The sequence below is a fragment of the Stegodyphus dumicola genome, chromosome 7, assembly GCF_044657685.1.
Source record: "Stegodyphus dumicola isolate Sdum_Otavi_A_Nest chromosome 7, ASM4465768v1".
NCBI classification, from domain to species: domain Eukaryota; kingdom Metazoa; phylum Arthropoda; class Arachnida; order Araneae; family Eresidae; genus Stegodyphus; species Stegodyphus dumicola.
In genome coordinates this window covers 63,778,604-63,803,988 of record NC_140774.1, presented here as the reverse complement: position 1 = coordinate 63,803,988, position 25,385 = coordinate 63,778,604, and the positions used below count along the sequence as shown (strand labels likewise).

The 25,385-nt window shown below is 34.2% G+C and overlaps 1 protein-coding gene across 4 annotated transcripts in view; it reads right to left on the bottom strand.

Moving 5' to 3' along the window:
- LOC118200992 (glycerol-3-phosphate acyltransferase 1, mitochondrial-like) overlaps positions 1-25,385 on the bottom strand; it is a 115,680-nt gene that overhangs the window by 32,994 nt on the left and 57,301 nt on the right. For 3 of the 4 annotated variants that reach the window (XM_035372992.2, XM_035372993.2, XM_085820350.1), the window contains 3 exons: positions 23,796-23,955; positions 21,807-21,877; positions 5,369-5,669 (listed from right to left, as the gene is read on the bottom strand). In XM_035372992.2, the coding sequence (XP_035228883.1) occupies positions 5,369-5,669; positions 21,807-21,877; positions 23,796-23,955 (532 nt within the window). The remainder of the gene's footprint in view (positions 1-5,368; positions 5,670-21,806; positions 21,878-23,795; positions 23,956-25,385) is intronic. The other variant, XM_035372994.2, reaches the window with a different exon arrangement.

The following is a 25,385-nucleotide window of genomic DNA, read 5'->3' as shown; positions in this document are numbered from 1 at the left end:
TTTGTTTCTTCATGAAATATTTTGGCTTAAACCATTAGCATCAGACCCATCAATGGTACGCCCTCGTTGCGACGCTGTCTAACCCATTCAATCATCACTTTTAGCACAGCAAACCCTTTTTCTGTTATTCATTGCAAATGGGGTGTCGGAATCCACAAAAAATTCAAAATGTCCCTTTTTCTTTTTGCTTATGTCAAATATAGTTGACTTTCCAATGTCATACTCCTCATATAATTTTGAGACGGATATGCCTTTATCCATTTTTTACAGCAGTTCCACTTTTTGTTTGATGGACATCAAAACATGCTTTCGCTTTGTAGATCCTTTGGCAGCTCCAGAATTGGAAACTCTTTTTGACATAATCGAAAGTTCAAGTTTAATTTTTAATAAATTGCTCTAACAGTCTGCAAAAAATAATAAGCCAGATCCAATTAGAAGATTAAGGAACAGCGTAATCTGCAACATTAACTGAAATGCCTTAGAATCAGTAAAGATAATTTTATCCTAGCTTATACCGTCCCTTATACATTAAACGTGCATGCGTAAAGCATACCAAAAAAAAAAGTTTGTGGCTTTGAGCTCCAGATTATAGATCATTTCGGATAATGGACGTCCAGATTATGGACTTTGTACTGTATAAAAAAAATAATTTTTCATCAGAAATTCACTAAAAATAAATGAATTAATAAAATTTATAAACTATTTTCCATAATAAAGTAAAAAAATCCTATATCCAAAAAAGTGTCCAGCAGATTTTTTCAATAGAAAAAAATGAAAGGGATTATATAATTGAATGATGTAATAATGAATACCAGGGGCGCATACAGTACAAAGTTCGAGGTCCAGATGTCCAATTTCCAGAATGATCTAAAATCCAGGCCTCAAAACAACCAACAACCGGGTTTTTTTTTTTTTTTTTTTTTTTTTTGTATGCTTTATACATGCGCACTTGTTTTTTTTTTACCATGTTTTACCATGTTATTGAAGAAACAATTATTTTAGCATAAATTTGTGTGATCAATAATTTGGCTGTGTAGCTACACACCTGCTTGGCATACATCTCAAATTTCTACATTCTACATAGAAACATCATTTGATTTTACACTACTGCAAGCTAACTAAAAACGTTCTTGCCGTTTTGGACAGTCAGAAAGAAAAAATCATAAAACAAATAATAATCACCGCTAATCCTCAAAGTAATCACCATCGGCATCCAATGCTTTTTGCCAATGAGTGGATAACTGTGCGATGTCATCGCAGTTAAACTCAGGAGTCTTGGGCACAAAGAAGTCCATGAGAGCATTTTCGAGGTTTGGCCAGTTGTTGAAGGATTTCCCATGAAGATGGTTTTCCAGGGATTGGAAAAGGTGGTAGTCTGTTGGCCTGAGTTCTGGGGAATATAGTGGATGGGGTAGTGTCTCCCAGCTCAGTCGCTGGATGGTGTCTCTGTCCTCCCGAGCCACATGTGGCCTTGCATTGTCATGGAGGAGGAATACACCCTTACGATTGACCATTTGGCTCTTTATGCATCAGTGTCTGATGCACACATTCCAACTGCTGTGAGTACAGGTCTTCTATGATGGTTTGGCCCATAGTGCACCACTTGGCGACTAGTCCACCACATACACAGCATGATCTTGCGTGAGTGTAGAGGTCTCGCAGTTTGAGGCATGGGGTCCAGTGGTGACAACCAATGTCTGGAAGGCCTGGGAGTGCATACTGGACTTTCATCGCTGGTAAGTACTCGACCAAATATAGATGCATTGTGGGGGTCGAGTAAGCAATGACAAACAGGCAGCGACATGCTGTTGCTTGTTTGCATCAGATAGTGAGTGGGATAACCACTTGCTCAGCTTGTATGCCTTTCCTATGTGGTGCAAATGAAATCTGATCATTTCATGAGATACCTGAAAAAGTGCAGCAAACTCACCACAAGGCTGGCTACTGTCACTCTTTGTGACCGCTCTCAGAGCCTCACTGTCCAGTGCTTGTGGCCGACCGCTGCATGGTGCATTACTAAGAGACATATCTCCCGACCTGAACTTCTGGAACCCTTGCCTAGCGATTCGTTAATTAACGGCATCATTCCCAAAGGCCTGGCAAATTCGGCAACCTGATTCAGCTACTGACAGGCCCACTTTAAAAACATACAGCAAACAACTCTGAATGAGTACCTTTGATATGTCCATTTCAATAAGTAGCTGTGTGAGTTATGTTTGAAGTACAGATGCAACAAGCTTTTATACTCTTGGTCAATGTCCAGACTCCCATCTTAATCACTTCATCACCAGGTTTCGCGACTATTTTTATGTTGGGGTTCACTCTTCCAATGTCATATCAGAATGGCAAGAACTTTTTTGGTTACCTTAATATTTTATATTTCTGATGCCAACCTGCGAATCATTATTTATTATATTTCACTTCCATCGTCGTGTGTTTATCAGCATATGACAACTTGAGTAATGACTCAGGCAGCGATGCCTAAACAATATTTTTATTTTAATAATTGAATAACAAAGAGTATGTTAGTCTTTTATGTTGATATTACACTTAGTGATGATTAAAGTTAAGTGCTCTAAGAAAAGTTCGCAAGGAAAAAATTAAACAAAAAATTCTTTCCATATAATAGAAATAGATTTTATTCATGATACTCATACACAAAAAATTACATTTAGTGCTATTTAAATTAAGAATAGCTAATTTGTTTTCATATAAACACAGAACCAGCACCAGAGCTTGTATTGCCGAATTTAGGGAAGACAAAATTTTTAGAATTTAGAGAAGCACCGGGCAACAAAATTAAGAGGTGACAAAAATTTAGAATACTTTTTCTGGGAAGTAAACTCATGGATGAGAGTTGATCCATTTAAAGAAAGAAAAGCCACCTCACCATATATCAAAACCTTGCCCTCAAAGAAGTGCAATAAGTTTAAAAGAGTCTGTTTGGGAAAATGTAAATTTCTCACGGCCTTCTTGGTCATGCTATTGTACCCACTTATTTGGTATCCATAGTTGCAGTTATTCATAATTTACAATTAAGACTATAATAAATAGGAAAAATTGAGATTTTATCATGATTTATATATACAGGAAAGTAAAAGATAGTGAGGGAGCGCAATTATATTTTATAGATTATATTTATTACATATAAGATTTTATTTATTATATATTAGGTATTCAAAATTTTCTATTTAGGTATTCAAAGTAATTCAATTTTATATTTAGGTAATATTTCATATTTAGGTATTCAAAATTTTTTATTTAAAACTATTGTTATTAACCAATATTGTTAAACAAATACGTATATGCCTTATGTCACAGATTGCCACTGTTTGGCCATGTATAAATTCTTTATTGTTTTACAATAAATTTGAGACATAGGGTGAGGGATGATGGTGTGACCCTCCAGTATTTTATTGGAGGGTTTCATTCGACAAAGGAGGACGTAGCGCAAAAACGATTAACCATAATGGTAAGGGGATAATGTCCATGTCCTCCGTAAAAAAAAAAAAAAAAAAAAAAAAAGATTATGGGAAAAAAAAAAAAACATCATTTAAGTTCTTAAACATGTGTAAGGTGACAATGAACCCAAGGTATATGCCTCAATTGTTACACAGGGATATGAAAATTATCACTTATACATTATCCTATGGTTATTCTCAGCTTACAGATCAATCCTTGGATTTAACGTCAGCCCTTTACCAATCAATCATACATTCTACTTGACTACTATAATTACTATACAGGCAATGGATCATGATCAGAGAATGCCTGACTCTTCTCTGTTTTCACACCCTTGCTTTTCCATTAATTTTTATTTTTTTTCCTGCTATATTCTCATCCTGTTTCTAGCATTCTCTCTATTTTTTGTTAGTGATGCTTTAACTGTTTTTCATTAATGCACTGAAAAAGAAAAATTTACTGGACTTTTGTACTTCTTAGTTTTTTTAACAAAACCATAGCTCCAGCCAAAGCCCCAAATAAGATGAGATCTGATGTATTGCTTTAATTTTCCATAGGGTTCTAGTACTTGTAATGATAGAAATTAAAACTTGATGTGGAAGTGATTGGAAGAAATTTAAATTATGATGGAAATGAAACCAACCAGTTATTAAATGCCGATCAAAATGATACTGGACATCCAAGTTTCAAATGAAGATAGTATCTAAATTTCTGTTTAGTATGAAAAAGAAACAAAGGACTTTACATTAATACTATTAAATATTGAAATCTTTATATGTTTAGAAATAGTTCTGAAGCAGATAAAATGAAAGAAGGACTCAGATTTAGGTACTGTGCTAAAAAAAAAATTTGCAAGATGTTTTTTAAGTAAGAGGCTTTTTCTACTTATGGTGGTATTCCATAATAAAACCACTTTCAAACCTTAAATTTTATAGTAAAAATAAATAAATAAAAATCTGATGTGGACACCACATGACTTCCTTGTACAGAATATTAAATTATACACACTTTTTGCTGGATTCCATTTAAACTTATTTCCTTGAATTTTAGTAGATATATTTCTCATTCAATTAATTCATTCTCACTTTGTGGCAAAAAAAGGGAAAAAAAAAAAAAAAAAACTCAAAATATCTTTATTAAAAATTAAAAACTATAGAAAAATATAAAACACCAAACATAGTTAAAACAATTAAAGAAACAATTTATTTTTACAATTAAAGTTTCTACACAAAAACAAGCAATCAGTCAACAGGCAAGAAGGCAGACTTTTCGATGGACAAAACTGAAAACTGCTGGATGGCCAATAAATGCAATAATTACACGGCACTATGGCCAATAAATGCAATAATTACACGGCACTATGGCCAATAAATGTATCGATTGACATTGTACTGATGTTGTTCAGGATCATACTTTTTACCTCTGAGTGGTTATGGCGTAGGGCAGGATCAGCACTATGCATTTTGCCATGTGGTGCAATCTCTGCGGGTCTTAAATTCTGCTGGCCAGTATCTTCCTAAATTCTAAAAATTTTGCCGCATCTAAATTCTACTGTCCAATGCCTCTCTTTTAAATTCTAAAAATTTAATCATCCCTAATTTCTACTACTTGGTGCTCCTCTAAAATTCTAAAATTTTAAAATTTTTGCTTCCTAAATCCTGATACTTGAGGTGGCCACACTGGTTGCACCTGCCCTGTAGGGGGTTAGCATTTTTCTATCTGACCAAACAATAAGTGAAGCCTTAATGTTGTCATGTCTACATGTGCCTAAAATTTAGCTCATCAGTTTAAATCTAATTAGATTTAAAATGATGATACAAAATCTGGAATTGCCAAATTTCCAACAGTTCCGGATCTTGGACTTTTATACGGTAGTATTTTAATTAACATCAAAATTGATACTTACCAATCATACTTTCAAGCAAGAAGAAAGGAACAACAGAGTTAGCATAATACTGGAGCTCCAACACATGTGGAAGTTTCATAACTGGTTTATATACTATAACTTTTACATTATTATTTTCTAAATCACTGGATGTCCATTCCATTTCTATTGTTTCTGACATAACAAGGTTATTTCCTAAGGAGTCCACGGCATATTTAATGGCTGGTAAGGATTCTCCAGTAAACCCTAAATCATGTTTCTTAATAAGCAACTGAGCTCTGAGCCATTCCATGCCACTCTGTAGTTGCTGTTGAGTTGCACCCTAAAATAAGCATTAGCTATCAGAAAAATTACCAAACATATAATATGAATTACAAATAGAAACAAACACATACAAAAACAAAATTTATTTAGATCACTTGTTCTTTTCACCAAGTGAAATAAAATTAACCTTGCTACTCATTTTTTTACATGCTTTTAATTTCCAGTTATGTAAATAATGTAAAAAAAAGTAATGCAGCAGAGAACATGTTGTTTTAAGACAGCATTAAATTTATATGACTATGTGCAACATATTGCTGTAAATAATATAAGAAAAGGTAACACAACACAGAACATATTGTTTTAAGACAGGATTAAATTAATTTAGATGACTATGCACAAAATATAAATTAGGCTTTAACATTCAACAAATGCACAGCTTATAAACATGAATGGAAAGCTCAATACTATTATGATTACTCCAAAGCCATTTTAAAACATATGAGGAAGAAAAACCCACACTATAATCAACAGTAAAATAATATTAACAATTGACCTTTACTTTCAAAGTAAATCATTAATAAAGAAGAATTCTGATAGCCCGTGACCATGTAATATATAAATGCCTTTAATCTGTGGTCTTTTGGATGTAAACAAACAAATTTTGATTTTTAGAAAATTCAGAATGGTAATTTTTTTTCCTAATATAAATATGCAAATGCACTTATTAACAAATATACCCTACATTTATAGCATATATTGATCAAAGAAACTAGTTTTTGTTCATGCAATGTTTTCTGCGAAATTCTCCTTTTGTAGCAATCATGCATCACGAATTTGCAACTTTTTTATTTTAAATAAATTATTACTTTAAGAGAGGATCCCGCTGTTTTAATATTGCTTTTGAGTTGATGTGGTGAATATGGGTAAAGAATTTCTTTATTCATAGCTTTTCATGCATAATTTAAAATTAAATACACTTCGTAACTATTTTTAAATTTGCAAAATGAATGCAAATTTGTTTATACTGACACTCAATTGATATAGGTTCTTAAAAATAGAACGTATAGAAATTAATGGGACATTAAAAATAAAAAATTTGGTAAAAGCAGTATAAAAAAAAGCAAAAATGATCTCTTTAGTCACGTTCACAAGAGCAGATTCGACCGGTAGCGAAAACCGGTTCTTCCAACGTGTCCCGTTCACATGGGACAAGCATTAACTGCCTCGCCGAATTGCAGGTAGAACTTCGTTGAATGTTCCTTACCTCTCAGAAGCAGGGCAAATGGGGAGATTTCCCGTATGATACTGCACGCTTCACTTAATTTTAGTTACTGCTCGCTGGACTGTCAGCGAAACAATCGCGCTGATAGATGTCTGGGGATGTGATCGCATAGCCCCAAAAATTAGATAGAACTGTACAAGATACGAAAATTATAGACAAATACAGACAAGGTTATCTGACACTAAGTATTCCAGAAATGTCGTTCAAATTAAAACTAAAGTTAAGACAAGTGCATATCGGCTTCAACAAGACAAGGGATTTGGTACCTTTTGAATGATTTTTTTTTAATTAAGCATTTTCATCTACTTTTTATGAATATTATTAAATGGTTTTGTGAGACAAAATAATTTTAAGCTGAAAAAAGTTTTTGCTAGTAATTTTTTTTTTTTTTTTAATTTTTGAAGAAAACTTTTACAATTAAAATGTCTTTCTTCTCCCACAATTTTCAATGTCTCCCCCCAGTTTTTTTATTGTATTTATTAGAGTGTTCTTAATAACTTCAAGGAATGATTTTGCAATTAATGCATTAGCTTCTGAGAAAAAAATTAAAATACACTTTTATCTAAAATCTTTAAAGCAAATATGATCTCAGTCACGTTTTTATTTCAAATAATTTTTCCTTTCAGTATTTTGCAAAACCCATCCTTGTTTCTATAAAGTATATAATTTTCAATAAGCAGTAAAAATAATAAAAAAATTGAGTCCATACCTGTATATGTTTTAGGACTTTACGTAAAAGTATTTATTGAAAAAAATGCAAAAGGTTTCTCAGTTTGCATTTGCAGTTTAAAGAATACAAACTGTATAAATAGACATTTAATCATTTCAATTCTTTAAAATTTTATTACTGAATTTCAGTACACACATATGTATATAAATCAAACCTAGTGCTATTTATTCAATTAGTAAATATAAACATAAATTACAAACCTTTTTTTAAAACATTATGTGGCCAGAAAAATTGCAAAAACTCATAAAACGCAAGCAGAATTTTTCTTTACCTGTTTTTGTTTTGTAAAACACGTTCAAAACAATTTTAATACATTAATTAATTATAATATTGTTGCGTGTGTACGGGTTTGTAATAGATTGATAATAATTCGTAAATGATTGTCATTGCACTCAAATCCGATGATAGCTTAATTAAATTTATTTTATCAACATAAACACTTCAAAGTTCTGGAATTTTCCCCAGAAATACTCGTACAAGTGTTTAGAATTTCACTAAGTATAACCAGTAGTTATGCTTCAATCTAATAAGAACGATAAACACAACGGAATGCAAAATGCATCTTAAGAGAAAGTTAACTCAGAAATATCTCCAATCTCACCCTGAACTAACAATTGGCAACAATAACAACTTATATAGCATAAATAATGTCATAAAAATAGTGTGGTATAATGAGATTATTACTTTGAAACCGATGTTTCGAATTGATGTCCAAGAAGAACCAATATTTCCCATTCTGCTTCATTGCATATCTTATCTTTCAAAAATGTTAAAAAAATAATCCAATTAATTTCTTTTATCATTTCTTTAAATGCGAAAAGTTTGTTTTATAAGCTGTGAAAATGTCGGAATATCATTTCTTTAAATGCGAAAAGTTTGTTTTATAAGCTGTGAAAATGTCGGAAGATTGTAACCGATATATTTTTAGATATGAAATTTTAAAATTAATGGGCGTCAAAAAGTCTAAAAATATGAACGATTTTCAAAAATTCTCCCAAAATATTTTTTAAAAAAATTACACTAAAAATTTCGTTTAATTTTTTTTCCTCCACAGTGTGTTATGGTGCAAACTATAATTCTGAGATTCTCAGTTTATTTGTTAATATTTGCAAAAAGTCGTTTCAACTCTAAGTTTGAAAAAAAAATCTAATCCTCTTAAAATCAAAAGCATGACACCATCCACAAGTGTATGTACAAAGTTTGAGTTCTATATCTTATCGGGAAGCAGCTTTAAAATCCATGACCATCTTTTAACCATAGCGACAAGCACCAAGAGTGAACTAAGTAACAGCTTATAAAATAATAATAATAATAACAATAATAATAATTAAAAAGCATATATTTTTCAGGAACCATTACGAAAGTTCAGGTACCAGTTGCGAAAGTACAGATTACAAAATTAACAACAGTAAATAATGTTAAAAATGTGTAAACAGTATTAGAAATCTGCCAATTCGGAGATGTGATTGTTCACAGAGGCTTAGGTGTAAAGGGGAAGGAAGACGGTGGTCTTCTGAACGGGTCCTAAAGACGAAACTCTTTCATGTCTCCTTTTTCTCCTCTTGCTAACGACAGCTGTGTGAAGGAGCGTTGCATGTGAACGGGGCTTTAATAAAGTTATCAATCCAATCAGGAATCAGTTTATAGAAAACCAAGCTGCACAGACTTTTATTAAGTGCATTTATTTATTTACCTACTTTTTTTTGTTTAAGAGCATAAAAATTATTAAAAAAGTCATTTCACAAATGGATATACTATTCTACTTTTATATAAAATATTTCAAAGTGTTTTTATAAAATTCTCAAAAAAAAAAAAAAAAAAAAAACTTTTGTTCATCCATTTTTCTTCTAACAATGCTTACCCCTTGTAGTGATATTTTCTTTGCATATGTTATACATTAAAAATGTAATAATTTTGTATGCAATACATCTTGATTAAGTCCTAAAGTATAATTTTTCTTGTTATGAACATGCAATCCAAATTTAATGTAAAAATTACACAGGTTAAAATGGAGGGGGGAAGAAACCCAAAGAAACTTAAGAAAGGCATGGCCTATAATGTGTAAAATTCACTAATGCACAGAACCTTTGGCCTAAAATGGGCTAATTATCATAATGCTACCATTTTTTTTTAAAAAAAACTTTAATACTTTAATTTGGAGAACAAGCTAGTTTGATTAAGAGACTTCATAAAAATATGCCTATCAAATTTCCTCCTAAACCCAGTATCGGTGCAAAACCAAAAGGTTTTGTTATAAACCTTTTGGTTTTAAATTATATATATATATTTAAATTATATATATTAAATATATATATAATTAAAAATATATAAATATTTTTAATTATATATATATTTAATTATATATATTATTATATAAATATTATATATTATAATTTTATATATATAATATTTTATATATATAAAAATATTATATATATAAAATTATAATATATAATATTTTGTTATAAACCTTTGGTTCAATTAATTCCAACTCAAAAAAATGTATCCATTGTAAAGGAAACCATACCCTCTTTAAATGTAGTGCATTCAAACAAATGAATGTTGAAAATAGGCTCATTATCGTCAAAAATAAAAAATTATGTGTGAATTGTCTAAAAACTCATTCTGGAGAATGCAATTCAAATTTTTCGTGCAGCCACTGTTTCCGAAAGCATCATTCCCTTCTCCATAGGGACAATGACCCTTAGTGTCCAACGGACACTACCTGCTTTCCGTCAAACCAGGGGAAAACAAACCCCTCCGAAGAAGCTCCGGGTGACAATATACAGCAAGCAGTACATAGTCTTGCATCCACTTCCAGGAAACTCTGTCTTACTGAGTACGGGGGTTATTTATGTGACGAATGTTTTCGAGCAGTGCTGCAGAATAAGGGCCTTACTGGACTGTGATTCGCAAATGAACCTCATCACCAAAGAATGTGCAGAATTTTTGGGCTTGAAAACTAAACCCATCCGAACGCACATTTCGGGAATAAGTGGATCAGCTCATGCAATGAAAGCGAAGATTTTAGCCCATATTTCGAACGAAACAGAGACCTTTTCTCACAATTTAGAATTATGTATTATTCCAAAAATAACAGATGTAATTCCTTCAACAAAACTGGATATTTCTAATCTAATGATACCACAGGACATTAAATTAGCTGATCCTAACTTCTATACACCTGGTAAAATAAATATATTGATAGGAAATGAATTATTCTTTAACATTTTGAAAGAAGGTAGAGTTCAAGTGCTGAATGGAAACATAATATTGCAAAACACAGAATTTGGTTATTTAATGACTACCTACTATTAATAATCAATCCTACTGTTATCTGATAAAGGAATCAAGTCTCGATAATGCAATTAAGAAGTTTTTCGAATTAGAATCCTTCCTGGGAAATGGTAAAGAAGTCATAAAGAATGAAGAAGAAATATTTTGCGAAAGGCATTTTAATGAAACATATTCGCGTGATAAAACAGGTAGATACATAGTAAAATTACCTATGAAGGATGATGCTACTTCTATGCTGGGTTCATCTAAAGAAATTGCTATTAAGAAACTGAATACAATTTGGAATCGTCTTGATGCTAATAAAACTATGGCTAATTTGCATAAGGATTTATGAAAGAATATTTAAGCTTAAATCACATGGAATCTGTTATGCCCATGGATAACTGTGGCACTTGTTACTACATTCCCCATTACGCAGTATATCCCCCGGAGAAAACTTCAACTCGATTAAGAGTCATTTTCGATGCATCGTGTAAATCGTCCAGTGGCTATTCACTAAATTCAATTCTATTGAACAGAGGCGCAATTCAAGAAGATCTTTTTTCTATAGTTTCCAAGTTAGAAAACATCGTTTTGCCTTCAGTGCAGATATTAAGCAGATATATCGACAAATACTCATACATCCATTGCAAAGAAATTTACAGTGAATTGTTTAGAAGCCAAGCCGCGAGGTTCCTGTTCAAGTGTATAGGCTACGCATGGTTACATACGGCACTACTAGCGCACCGTTCATAACCACGAGAACCTTAAAGGCATTGGCAGCTGACGAACAGGACCATTTTCCCAGGGTGGCAGTTATCACATCTACAGATTTTTATATGGATGATATCCTGACAGGAGGAAATACTTTAGAAGAAGCAAAGGAGCTTTAGTCTGAATTAGTACAAATGCTTCATCATGGAGGTATGAAGCTACATAAACGGGTGTCCAATCATCCTGAGCTACTGCATGATATTTCAACACAGGAATATTCCTTTGAATCACAAGAAAGTGTAGTGAAGACGCTAGGAATGCTCTGGAAACCGAAGGATGATCACTTGACTTTCAAAACAGCTGTGAACAATCAAGATAGTTTTACTAAACATCAGGTGTTATCTGAAATGGCTAAGCTTTTTGATCCCTTGGGTCTCATCGGACCCATAGTAACAAGGGCAAAAATATTTATGCAGAGACTATGGTTGCTGAAACTGGACAGGAACGAGGAATTGCCTCCCAACGAGTTGTGTGAATGGAAAAAATTCCTTTCCCAGCTTCAGTTAATCAATCAACTGAATATTCCCAGACAAGTTTTAACTGAACATTCCGTTAGAACTGAGATTCATGGGTTCTCGGATGCTTCGGGAAAGGCTTATGGTGTGGCTATTTACATCCGTTGTACTACCACTGATGGAATGAATTATTCCAATCTCCTTTGTAGCAAATAAAGAGTTTCTCCTATAAAGCCTGTTACAATTCCACATCTTGAATTGTGTGGAGAATTACTTCTATGCAGACTTGTGTCAAAGGTGATAAAAGTGAGTGAGTGAGTGATTATGGCGCAAAACCAGAGATGATTATGACGCGCCAAACAAAAGATGAGATGATTACAATTGATGACATTAAAATTCAATAAATAAAAACAAGTAGATAAATGTACCAAATCCAGAGGATGAAGTCATATAAACACAAGTTAAAAGCACATATTAAAATTCAAGAGACAGTCTTCAAAACAAATTACATTTGGTAATAAAAGCCAATATCTTTTAAATAATAAAATAAATTAGAATTGACCTCTCTTCCGATTAAACGGTCGAGATGTAAGTCACAGCTATTAAAATATTTCTGGCGAAGACTATTAAAACATGGACACTCAATTAAAATATGACGAACAGATAAACAAACATTACAGTTAAAACAAACAGGCTCATTTTCAGCTTTTAAAAGGTAGTTATGTGTCACTCTAGTGTGACCAATTCTGAGGCGAGTCAAAAGAACTTCCTCCTTACGATTTTTGGTTAATTCCCAGTGCTCAATTCTAGGTTTTACATGTCTTAATTTATTTTGAAGCTGAACATCCCAAAGTTGTTGCCATTTTTTTTGGATCTTTTGTTTCACAACACAACAAATGTCTGCAAAAGGGATGAGACGACTGGACAGTTCAACAGCACATTTTGCTGTGATATCTGCCAGCTCATTCCCTTTTATTCCCACATGCCCGGGAACCCAGCAGTACAGGATATCATACCCACGATTCATTAAGTTTATATGTATTTTGAGAATATCCACTATTACTGGATTTTGAGTATTAGGAAAAGCTTCTATTGATTTAAGAGCACTATACGAATCTGTATAAATTATAAACTTTTTGTAGCAGAGCCTTGAGATGTATAAAAGACTATAATATATCGCAGTTAATTCGGATGTTAAGACAGAGAAAGCATTGTGCAAGCGTCTGCCCTCCATGTGGTCTTTAATTACATATGCCATCCCCACATGATCTTTTGACTTGGACCCATCTGTATAAACTGGAAGATAACTGCTATATTTGTTCCTGTGCTCAGCGAAGAGTTGTCTGTAAATAATCTCGTTAGTGCTTGCCTTCACATGATACTTAAAAACATCAAGAAGCTGAATCCGTGCATTTTCCCAAGGTGGGATTTCAAAATTCTGTACTGCTTGGGGGTGCATATCAGAGAGGGAAAGTTCCTCAATGACAGGGCGAACTCTTAAAAGAAATGTAGGAACACAAGATGGACGTGTTTCAAATAACGCGTTACTCACATCATCAAGTAAGCACAGCTTATTGGGATGTTCAGGTTGGGATAGTATATTAAAATATTGCAAAAGGGACAATTGTTCACGCCTCAGATAAAGTGATGGTTCATTACAGTCAACATACAGGCTCTGGACAGGAGAAGTCCTGAAGGCTCCTGAACATATCCTCAAACCTTGATGGTGAACAGGATCCAGTTTTAACAAAACAGATGACCGAGCAGATCCATAAACAACTGAGCCATAGTCCAGTCTAGAGCGGATAAGCGCTCTGTAAATGCGAAGCATGGAGCAACGCTCTGCACCCCAGGAGGTGTTCGCCAACACTTTTAACATATTTAGTGTTTTGAGACACTTCTTTCTCAGGTTTAAAACATGAGAAAGGAAAGTCAATTTCTGGTCGAACGTTACTCCTAAAAATTTTACTTCCGGCGCAACTGGAATAATTGTACCATTTAGATATAACTCAGGTTCAGGATGGAGACCTCGCTTCCTACAAAAGTGCACGCACACAGTTTTCTGTTTCGAAAAAGTAAATCCCTGTTTGTCTGACCATTCTTGGATCTTATTCAGAGCCATCTGCAATTGCCTCTCTATGTATCTCATGTCTGCTCCTCGACAGCTAATCTGTAAATCATCTACATATAGTGATCCTAAGATGGTGTGAGGAAGTTCTTTTAATACAGAATTTATTTTAAACTGAACAGCGTTACACTAAGCACACAGCCTTGAGGCACACCCTCTTCCTGTTGAAAAACATCCGAAAAAACAGAGCCAATCCTTACTTGAAAAGTTCTAGCGTTCAAGAAATTCTGTATGAAAATTGGTAGGTTGCTGCGCAAGCCACTCTCGTGAAGATCCCGGAGTATACCGTATCTCCATGCCTTATCATAAGCTTTCTCAATGTCGAAGAATATTAAGACGAGGTGACTTCTGACAAAGGCTTTTCGAATAGATGTCTCTAATAGAAGCATATTGTCTACGGTCGTTCTCCCCTGTCGAAAACCGCTCTGATAAGGCGATATAATATTATTCTTTTCCAAGAAGTAGACTAGGTGGCTGTTTACCATCTTTTCAAACAGTTTGCAAACACAACTGGTAAGGGCAATTGGCCGATAGTTCGAGGGATTCCTCGGGTCTTTCCCTGGCTTCGCAATAGGAATGACAACAGCTCTCCTCCATGCACTGGGAAATGTACGCTCCTTCCACACTCTATTGTAAAGTGTGAGAAGGGCACTCAGTGACTTATAGGACAGATGCTTTAGCATTTCATAATACACGCCATCCAGACCCGGACAAGACCTATGTGTCTGCAACAAAGCTCTCTTTAATTCAACCATAGTAAAGTCTCTATTGTACGGCTCAAAGTTGGAAGAGTTGAAAGCGATGGGATTTTTCTCAGAGCGTTGCTTGATAGAAAGAAATGCAGGTGAGTAATTTCGGCTGGAAGAAACGGCAGCAAATGTCTCACCAATTGTATTTGCAATTTCTTCTATGGAGCTAATCACTCGGCCATCTTTTTCCAGAAAGGAAAGTGAGTGGTCTTTATACATTCCGCATGCTTTTCGAACTCTTTCCCAAACCCGCTTACTAGGCGTAGAGGATGTTATTGAGGACACATATGAAATCCAGGAATCCCTCTGGCTCTGCCTTCTTACTTTCCGTGCATTTGCTTTGGATCTTTTAAAAGCTATGAGGTTTCGCAGAGTAGGATATCTACGAAAAATACCCCATGCTTTTTTCTGTTTTTTCAGTGCTTCATGACAGTCGCGATTCCACCATGGTTTTGAATATTTTAGTAGTTATCCTGATGTTCTAGGAATGGAGAGCATAGCTGCCTGAATAATAGTATTAGTAACAGCTTCAACAGCGTCATCGATATGCGCATCTTCTACCATTTCATCTGTGAGCTCTGCAATGGAAGAGAAGAGTTCCCAGTCTGCCCTGTCCAGTATGAATCGAGGGGATCTCGACATGGGGTTTGCTCCTCTTCGTGCAAGAGACACAAAAATAGGATAATGATCGCTGTTGTACAGGTCATTTCCGACACTAAAAGTGCAAAATGGCAACAGAGATGGTGAACAGATGGCAAGATCGAGAGCGTGGAATGTCCTTGAAGGCTCATGGAAGTATGTATCTTGCCCATTATTTAGGAGACAAAGGCTGTGATCTTCGATCATCTGCTCAATTTGTCTTCCTCGGCAATTTGTATCTTTGCTACCCCAGAGTGGACTATGGCCGTTAAAATCTCCTATTATAATAAAATGCTCAGGCAGCTGCTCTATTAGATTATTTAAATCTTGCTGATAAATGTGCTCATTTGGAGGCAAATACAAAGAAACAAATGAAACAACAATATCAAAATTTATTTGAGTAGCGACAACTTGGAGGGATGTCGTCAAAGGAAGTACATTTGAGGGATAATCCAGTGAGGAGAGGAGACCTACTCCTCCACTGGCACGCTCACCTGCAAGGTTATCCTTCCTGACGAAAGAAAACCTCCGAAGTTTTGCATGGTGTTCTGGTTTCAGATTTGTTTCCTGTATTGCTAAGCACACAGGATGGTACGCATTTATTATAGATTTGATGTCAAGCAAATTTCGGTGGAAACCGCGACAGTTCCATGACACGAGGGTGGCCATTATGATTGGTTTTTGTTTTTCCTGTGCTGTTCTTTTGTTTTTCGTGGAAGTAGATGCCTGGGAAATTCCAGACCCTCTTCCACTTCCATAAAGTCTGAATCCGCAGATTCAGAAATCATGTCATCAAGAGAGCTATTGCTGCGACTTCTATTTTTATTTGATATTTTTTGTGTGGCAGTTTTCGGCTTACTTTGAATAATTGTTTCTTTCTTTTGTACTATATGAGTTGCATTTTCTTTTTTCTTGTTGGATGTAGACGGTTGGGTTTTATTTGGTAGGGTCTGTGTGCCTATTGATGTTTGGGTGGCAACTGTACGATATGATTTAACAGCACTGGCGTATGATGAATTTGGTCGAAGCTGTGTGCTCTGGACTAGTCTTCTGGCTTCGGCGTAAGAGATGTTCCTAGTAACTTTTGTAGTCTGGATTTCTTTTTCCGATTTCCATTTTGGGCACAAGCGAGAAAATGCTGGGTGGTCACCCTTGCAATTTATACACAAAGGCGCAGCGGTACAATTATCAGAATCGTGGCCAATCTGTGAGCATCGGGCGCATGTGAGGCTGCCACGACAAGACGTCTTAGAATGGCCGAAACGCTGGCATTGGAAACATCGCATAGGGTTTGGAATATAAGGTCTTACAGGAATATTTAGATATCCGGCCTTAATATTCTTAGGCAGATCAGGCGTGTTGAAGGTAAGGATCACGTGTTTCGTGTCTATCAACTTACCTTCTTTACGCATCTTGATCCGCCTTACACCGCAGACATTTTGTTCGGATAACTCAGAAGCGATCTCTTCTTCAGAAACATACAGAAGGTCGAATTCTGAGATTACACCACGACAATAGTTCAGTGACTTATGGGGTGTTACAGTGACATTCGCTTGCCCAAGTTTAGTAATCTGAAGTAAAGAAGCAGACTGGGTGGCTGAGTTTGTATCAATAAGCAAGTCTCCGGAGCGGAGACGCTTTATGTTTCTCGGCTCACCAATAGAAGACTGGATGTATTTATTTATTACGAAAGGAGACATCTTATGCATTTCGCCAGAAGGACTAGAGATGACTAGGAAACGGGGACTATTGTGATGATTTTTTTTATTTGCATCTGTCCGTAATTTTTTTGCAGAATTTTCAGAACTAGGTTGAGTGACTGGTTTAGTAGTAGACGTTTCAGAGCTAGGTTGAATGATTGGTTTATTAGTAGATGGTTCAGAGCTAGGTTGAGTGACTGGTTTAGCAGTATATGTTTCAGAACTAGGTTGAGTGACTGGTTTAGCTGTAGACGTTTCAGAACTAGTTTGAATGACTGGAGTTACCTCGAAATCTTTAATTAAGTAGATATGAGAAGAAGCCATAGTGAAAGAATAAAGATTCGGGTCCGACGGCCCCGCCCACCACGGAGCCCAACAAGGGAACACAGATTCCTGTGTTAGGGCTAGCCGGACCTATACGCAAACTGAAGCCCCACAGTCGGCTTTCCCGAAAGCAGGTACTCCCGAGAGCTTGACCCCAAGCCACTGACACAAGGACTAGTGACCAGCCGATTGACACCCGTGAGGACGACTAAGGTGCCTCCTGTTTGGCTGAAGCAGAGGCCAAAGTAGTGTGTTGGGGACAGTACCTCGCCCCTCAACTACCAGGACCCTCCTTTCCAGCGACATGGGTCTCCACGCACGGCAAACACGTGGGCAGTTTTCTCGCCACTTGAAGACTAGAGACAAGGGCTGTTCCAGTCTCTTGTGACGAGCCCCAAACTCCGTAGAGAGAAACCACGAGGGAGAAGAGAAGGGAAAAAGTTCCAGCAAAGAGGAGAGGAGACGGAAAAGAGGATAGATCACTGGGGCTCCAGGACAAAGGTGATAAAAGTGCTGCAACTAAGTATCAATGATGTTTATTTGTAGTGTGATTCTACTATTGTTCTAGCATGGATAAACATGCCTACGTACAAGCTCAAAACTTTTGTGAGCAATCGAATTGCTGAAATTCAAAACTTGAGTCATCAATTCAAATGGGATCATGTTGCCTCAAAGGAAAATCCTGCGGATATAATATCCCAAGGTGCAGACACCAGTGAACTTTTGGCTAATTCCTTGTGGTGGTCAGGTTCTGAGTTCTTCAGTCAACAACTCCCAATTTCAGAATGCATTTTTTATTCTTCAAACGAAGAGTATGAGAAAGAACTGAAACAATCATCGAATCCAGTTCTGACTTTGACAATGAATGAACATTTTATAGACTCTTTTTTTGAAATTTTCCAATAATTTTCATAAACTAATCAGAATTCTCATTTTATTTTTAGGTTTATCTTAAATTGTAAATCGCAGGATAAGATGCAGGGATAGTTAACTCTAGATGAAATGAAAAAAGCTGAGGAGTTTCTTATACGGCATGCCCAATTAACTGCCTTTAATTCGGAAATTACAGCTTTTCAGTGAGGCAAACCTATTCCTGGACAAAGTAAGTTAAAAATTCTTGACCCTTTTCTAGATGAGAATTCTCTTTTAAGAGTTGGAGGAAGATTAAAAAACTCAAACTTATTATTTGATTGTAAACACCAGTTAATTTTGCCTCCTACTCATAGAGTTACTGTATTGATTTTTGAATATTTTCATAAGATGTACCTACATATTGGAGCACAGGGTTTACTTCATCAGGTGCGTTTGAAATATTGGCTCATTCATTGCAAGGGCTTGGCTCGTAAGATAATTCATGCTTGTGCGATTTAAAAACAAACCAATTGCAGCAAATCAACTCATGGGTAATCTTCCCACTGAACGTATAACTCCGACTTCACCCTTTTCTTAATTGTGGCGTTGACTTTTGCGGACCATTTCATGCACAATTCAAGGGTCAATGCAAGGAATTTTTTTAAATCTATGTTGCTGTATTTATATGTTTATCCACAAAGGCAATCCACTTGGAAATAGTAACAGACTTGACATCTGAAGCCTTTACAGCAGCTTTTGAGTGATTTTGTGTTAGAAGAGGGAAAATCTCTTCCATCATTACAGATAATGCCACAAATTTTAAGGGGGCTCATACAAAGTTAAAGCATTTACAGAAATTGATTAGAAAACCAGATGAGGCGTTATCCAGCTATTTCACCTCAGAATCTATAGTCTGGAAATTAATTCCCCCTAGATCACCGAATTTTGGTGGACTGTGGGAAGTGGGAGTTAAATCCTTTAAGTACCATCTTAGAAGAACTATGGGATGTACTAAGGTTACTATAGAAGAATTTCTTACAATCATTACTCAGTTTGAAGGAATTTTAAATTCACACCCGTTAATTCCTATGTCTAATGATATTAATGAGTTTGAAGCTTTAACACCAGGGCATTTTTTAGTCGGCCATCCAATCACATCTTACCAGAGCCTGAACTTATTGAAATTACTGATAATAGGTTATCAAGGTGGCAGCGGACAACAAAATTTGTTCAAATAATATGGAAGCGTTGGCAGACAGATTACCTCAATCACTTGCAACAGAGCAATAAATGGCAGTTTCAGAAATCCAATGTAGAAACAGGTGCAATGGTTTTACTTAAGGATGAGAATTTGCCTCCTTGCCATTGAACCTTAGGTAGAATTTTAAAGACAATCCCTGGTACAGATAGTAAGTTACGTGTAGCTTAAGTTAAAACTGCTTCAGGAATCTGCACTAGATCTATATCAAAGATCTGTTTATTGCCAATGTAATATTCAAGTTTCTACTGACTTTATAATATATTTGTGGAATCAGTTTATACATTACAAGAACTTAATAATGATTATATATTTAAAGGATTTGTATGGCTTATTTTGAAATGTATGTATAACACTTTTTATGTCAACTTATATATTGCTTGCATAATTAATGTTTTCAATATTTAATGCTCTTAAACTCCATACTTCAAGTTTAGATCTATAGTAATCTGACAATTATTTATGTGATTATCAATTTTGAAATATTGTAATTTGTCACTAATTAATTAATTGAAATTTTTGTATCAAATTTCAATTCTGGGCAGAATGTTCCATCTCAGTTAGAATATTTCTGTGTATTTGTACTGGCTTAACATTTGCAGTGCTACGTAAGGTCAGTGGCGAGAGCCCAGTACTAATCAGTAGCGATAGGGATGCACTCGGTCCACACCGAGTCTCCGTTCCTCTGCCCAAGCAAAGCGGCAGTCAGTTGTTAATTGTTCCTTACTCACTCTTTGCCCGTTTAAGCGGCATTATTGTGCCTGAAAGAAAATAAATGTCAAGTTTCTCAACTTGACTTTTATGAATTAATATACAGTCTACAACTATCAATTGCTATCAACAATGTTAATATTCTTCTTCTAAAGATCTATACTTTAATTTTTTAAATTATAAATAGGCATGATTAAGATCTGCCTATTTGTAACAAGAAGCCAACAGATTTCTTTATAAATAAGAAGAAAGAATTAATAGCAGTAAACAGATTAAATCTAGTTATGGCTTCCTATGAAATATCTTAATTAATTCCTAAAAGTGAATATCCGCATTTGTATGTGGATATTCACTTTAGGAAAAGTTAACAGTTCCTGCAATGAAAATATTGGCATCTCATATATGTTATAAATAACAGCAAAATTAAGTCTCTCTCCAATAACACAATGAGGAAATGAAATGACTTATGAAAATAACATCAATGCAGTTAACATATTCGGTATATTCTGGTTAGCCCTTTCAACTGAGCCTTGTATTTGACTATGACAAGGTTTTCCATGAACTATCTTAGCATTTTCCCACATAGTGCATAGTTCAGATACAACTTGATTATTGAATTCCCTACCATTATATGAATGCAATATAGCTGCCGCATCAAACGTTAAAAATATTTGAAGATGATGATACACTACTTCTTCAGCGGTCTTAGTTTTCAATAGTCATAGCTGGACAAACTTAGTTAAACGATCTTAATACACCATTATGAACTTATATTTGCCATCCCTGTGTGACTACAAGTCTATCAGATCAACCTGACATCTTGAGTTTAACTCAGAACTGACCATTACTTTCACAACAACACCTCCTTAAGTTCACTATGCTTTATTTGACATTGTTTACATAAATTTAAATCTAACTTTACAACTTCATATGTAATATTTTTGTATTTACCTTGGAAATCTTTAAGAATATGTGTTCTTCCTCCGTGCCCTATTCTAGTGTGAGTTTTAAATAGCATGCTGAACAATTCATCATTAGTAACATGATATTGGTTTCTCCTGGTTTTAAAGGTACAATTAATTTTTCTTCATCACTAATTTTTAAAATGTCAAGACATTTTAATCATCTGTAATCCACAGGTGTGCTGCAACTACATGAAATATTTCAACTTTAAATTCTTTGATTCTTCTTTAAATTCTCTTCAAAACATTTTTTCAAAGATTTTGAAGTACTTTGTACATCTTCTTCATAAATACAAAAGCTATTCTTTTATTTGGAATTTTAGGCAATGTATATTGTTAAAAAACGATACCTGACCTTTCGGTAGCGAGTGACAAAGAGAAATGCCAATAGATGAGTGCTCATTAAAGATGTAGAAAACGTAGCATCTGAAAAGTAAAATAATAATTGTTTTGATTAACAAAAATAATTAAATAAAGTTACTCAGAAATATAGTAATTGATGAAAATACAAAATATAAGCATCATTTTTAAACTGTCAATGGTAAAATTGTATTGCATTACAAATAAAAATATCATGTAAATATTTTCAATCTAAAGTTGTGTTTTAAATCACTCCACAATAATATTAAGATAAAAAATATTCTCATGAATGTAAACAGAGTATTGTCTATATTGTCATATTGTCAGTCAGTCTATATTGTATATATGTCATACTGTCTATATTGTCAGTTCTTATTACTGCAAGTTTGAGATCTTCTAATGTGGACTTATTTCATGCTTAAAATATGTCCTCAACGCTTAGAAGAATGTATTTATCAACACATTATACTGACATGCTTGATGCTATATAAAAGTTATGGTGGCAACAATGTAACTTATGACCTTTAAGAAAGTGACTGAAGATCAATAAGGCACCTGAGCAGACAGAAAATGGTTTTACTTTTAAGTGTATTTCCAGAACATATTTTTATCAACACTGAGCAGTGATTTGCTAACCTTTTAACTGTCATGCTCGAGATTATCTCGGGTACAGCACTGGTGTTCGAAAATGTCACGCCCAAGTATTTCTCGGGGTAATTTTTTTTTTTTTTTTTTTTTTTTTTTTTTTTGAGTGCATCGTATTGTCATACCCGAATATATATCGGGAGATGTTTATTTCAGCTACATTTGGTTTTTCCAATAAAAAAATTTGACAATTTGTGTACCCAAATCATCAAAATAACTTGACAGTTAAAGGGCTAACAAAGATATCCACAAATCTTGATACACATACAGAAATTAATTACTTATTGATAAAAAAATGGTTTTTGTTACACAGTATATGTCAAAATATATATCTTTCATTTTGCAGTTCATGAATGTAAAAACTTTGTAAGACCTATTAATATGCATATACACCATACTGGCAGTAGTAAATATGTTTTACTCACAGAGCTGTTCAGCATAAATGAAACACTTATTCCAGCAGTCTTCATAAAGCAAAAATTTCAACTAATAAAATACACATTATATTATAAAGAATTGAGGAGGAAAAATATGTAGCTTTATGCATAAAATTCACATTCAAGAATGAATTTACTGAATTAGATAATTTTCCCATGCTTTTTACCAATTTAAATTCAAGACCTTTTATATGAAATCTGAGAAGCAGCTGGATGACAAAAGTTCCTGCTTTTGTGATCAGCGACAGTGCTTTAATTAAAAAGCATTTAGTACCAACTTCATATGAAATATTTTTTTAAACAAACTGAAAATCAATAATGCAAACAATTTATTATACCAGGCACTATTACTTAAACTGATTTCTAACTCCTTACAGCTAGGCATGAAAATAAAACTTAGAGCCAAATCTTTATGAGCAAATAATCTTGACTAACTACTGCTGTCAAATGAGTTGAAAATTTTAACTTTTACAAAATCGCAAATTATAAATATAAGCAAAGTGTATTTCAAAAGTTACAACAAATGTGAAGAACTAATAGCAGATTCCAGAACAACTTTGCATGTGTTTGTACAGTAAAATGAATGCATAGTACTACACACCATTAACTATTGAATTTCTATAAAACATCAAGTATTCAACCTCACACAATACTGATATAAAAGAAAAATTAATGGCACTTTGCTCTAACTAGGGAACTATACTAAAGTAAAATACATATGTACAAGAAGTAGAATTTCAAGTTTAATATTTTGACTGACTGAAAAATATAAATTACAATGCTATTCTGTTAATGAAATTTAACTTCTCTTCAATAAAAACTATTTTCAGTAATACTTACATATAGTAATACTGCTGTAAAAGCATCAAATCAATATTAACAGTATCACTTATAATACATACCATATATAACATGATGGGCTAGTTTTTTCACTAAAGCTTGATGTTGCTCTTTAATTAGGTCTTTGTTTATTGGATTAGATGAGTCTGATGATGCCGATTCTGGTGAAGAATTATCATCAGGTATGGTTAACGATTTCGGTTTTGATGAAGATAAAAATTCCTGACAGCAACAAAATATTTATTACAGCTTCATTATAAGAGAAATATATTAGAGAATGTGCCATTAAGTTTTAAAAGAATGTAGAGTGTAATAAAATGTTATTAAAAAAATAACAATAAAATAAATGAATCCAGCATTCTCACCCACACTAAAATATATATATATATATATATATATTTCTTATATATATATTGTTGTCTCTCTTCATGAGTCATAAATTCAAAGATCGTTTCGTTTCAGGAGTCAAGGTTGGGAGAGCATTAGAATTTCAAATCAAAATTTTAAGAGTTCACAGAACATAGAAATAACATTTATTAACGATAAACTTATATTACTTCCGCCTATAGCTGCCATGAAACATAATCAAGCATCAACTAAATATGACATGCGTCATTCTTCATGTTCAAGCGTCAAGTGAATATTTTTCATCGGCGCGCATCAAGAGCGCCACCTATCTACCAAAAAGACGGAACATACTCCGCCCCGATGAACATTGGTTCATTACAACATTATTATAAAGATCTTCAATTTTAGATTTAAACAAGTTTTCCAAAAGTTCAACAGTATATCATATAAAATAAAAATGCATAATGACAAATTTAAATTGAATATCAACATTAAATTTAGCACAAAATTTTACAAATAAAACATACTTACAATCTGTAGAAGGAAAACAAAATAATGAAATTGCTAAATTACCATAATTCACAATTGTGGTCCATTCTCTGAATCTGAAACATAATTGAATTAATAATAATAATAAAGACACAAATTATGAATATACAATTAATGTTTTTTTTTTTTTTTTTTTTTTTTTTAGAGTCTTATTCACTCAATGGTAAGCGGGAAAGTTTATGTATAGGACGCTTCATTTCGCCCAATAAAGTTTTTAGTTTCACAACACGAACTTTTCCATCAGCACTAGGATATAGTTCAATTATTCGTCCAAGTCGCCACTTTAATGGAGGCAAATTTTCATCCTTTATCAAGACTAAGTCATTGAGGGCTAAATTTGGTTTATCCCTCAACCATTTGGTACGCTCTTGTAATTGTGAAAGATAATCTCTAGACCAACGTTTCCAAAAGCTCTGGAAAATTTGCTGTGTCAATTTCCATCTTTCAGCAGGGGTTAGCTTATTATTTGTAAGATCAGGTTCAGGAATTGCTGTTAATGTAGTCCCAATTAGGAAATGTCCAGGTGTTAAAGGATTAAAATCTTCAGGGTCAGATGAGATGGAAACTATTGGCCTTGAATTCAAACACGCCTCGATCTGTGTAATTAAGGTGTGAAATTCTTCGTATGTCAGAACCTGGGTCCCAATAGTTCGCTTTAAGTGAATCTTCATTTGTTTCACTCCAGCCTCCCAAAGGCCTCCAAAGTGAGGGGCAGCAGGAGGATTGAAGATCCATTGAATTTTTTCACCGTTCAG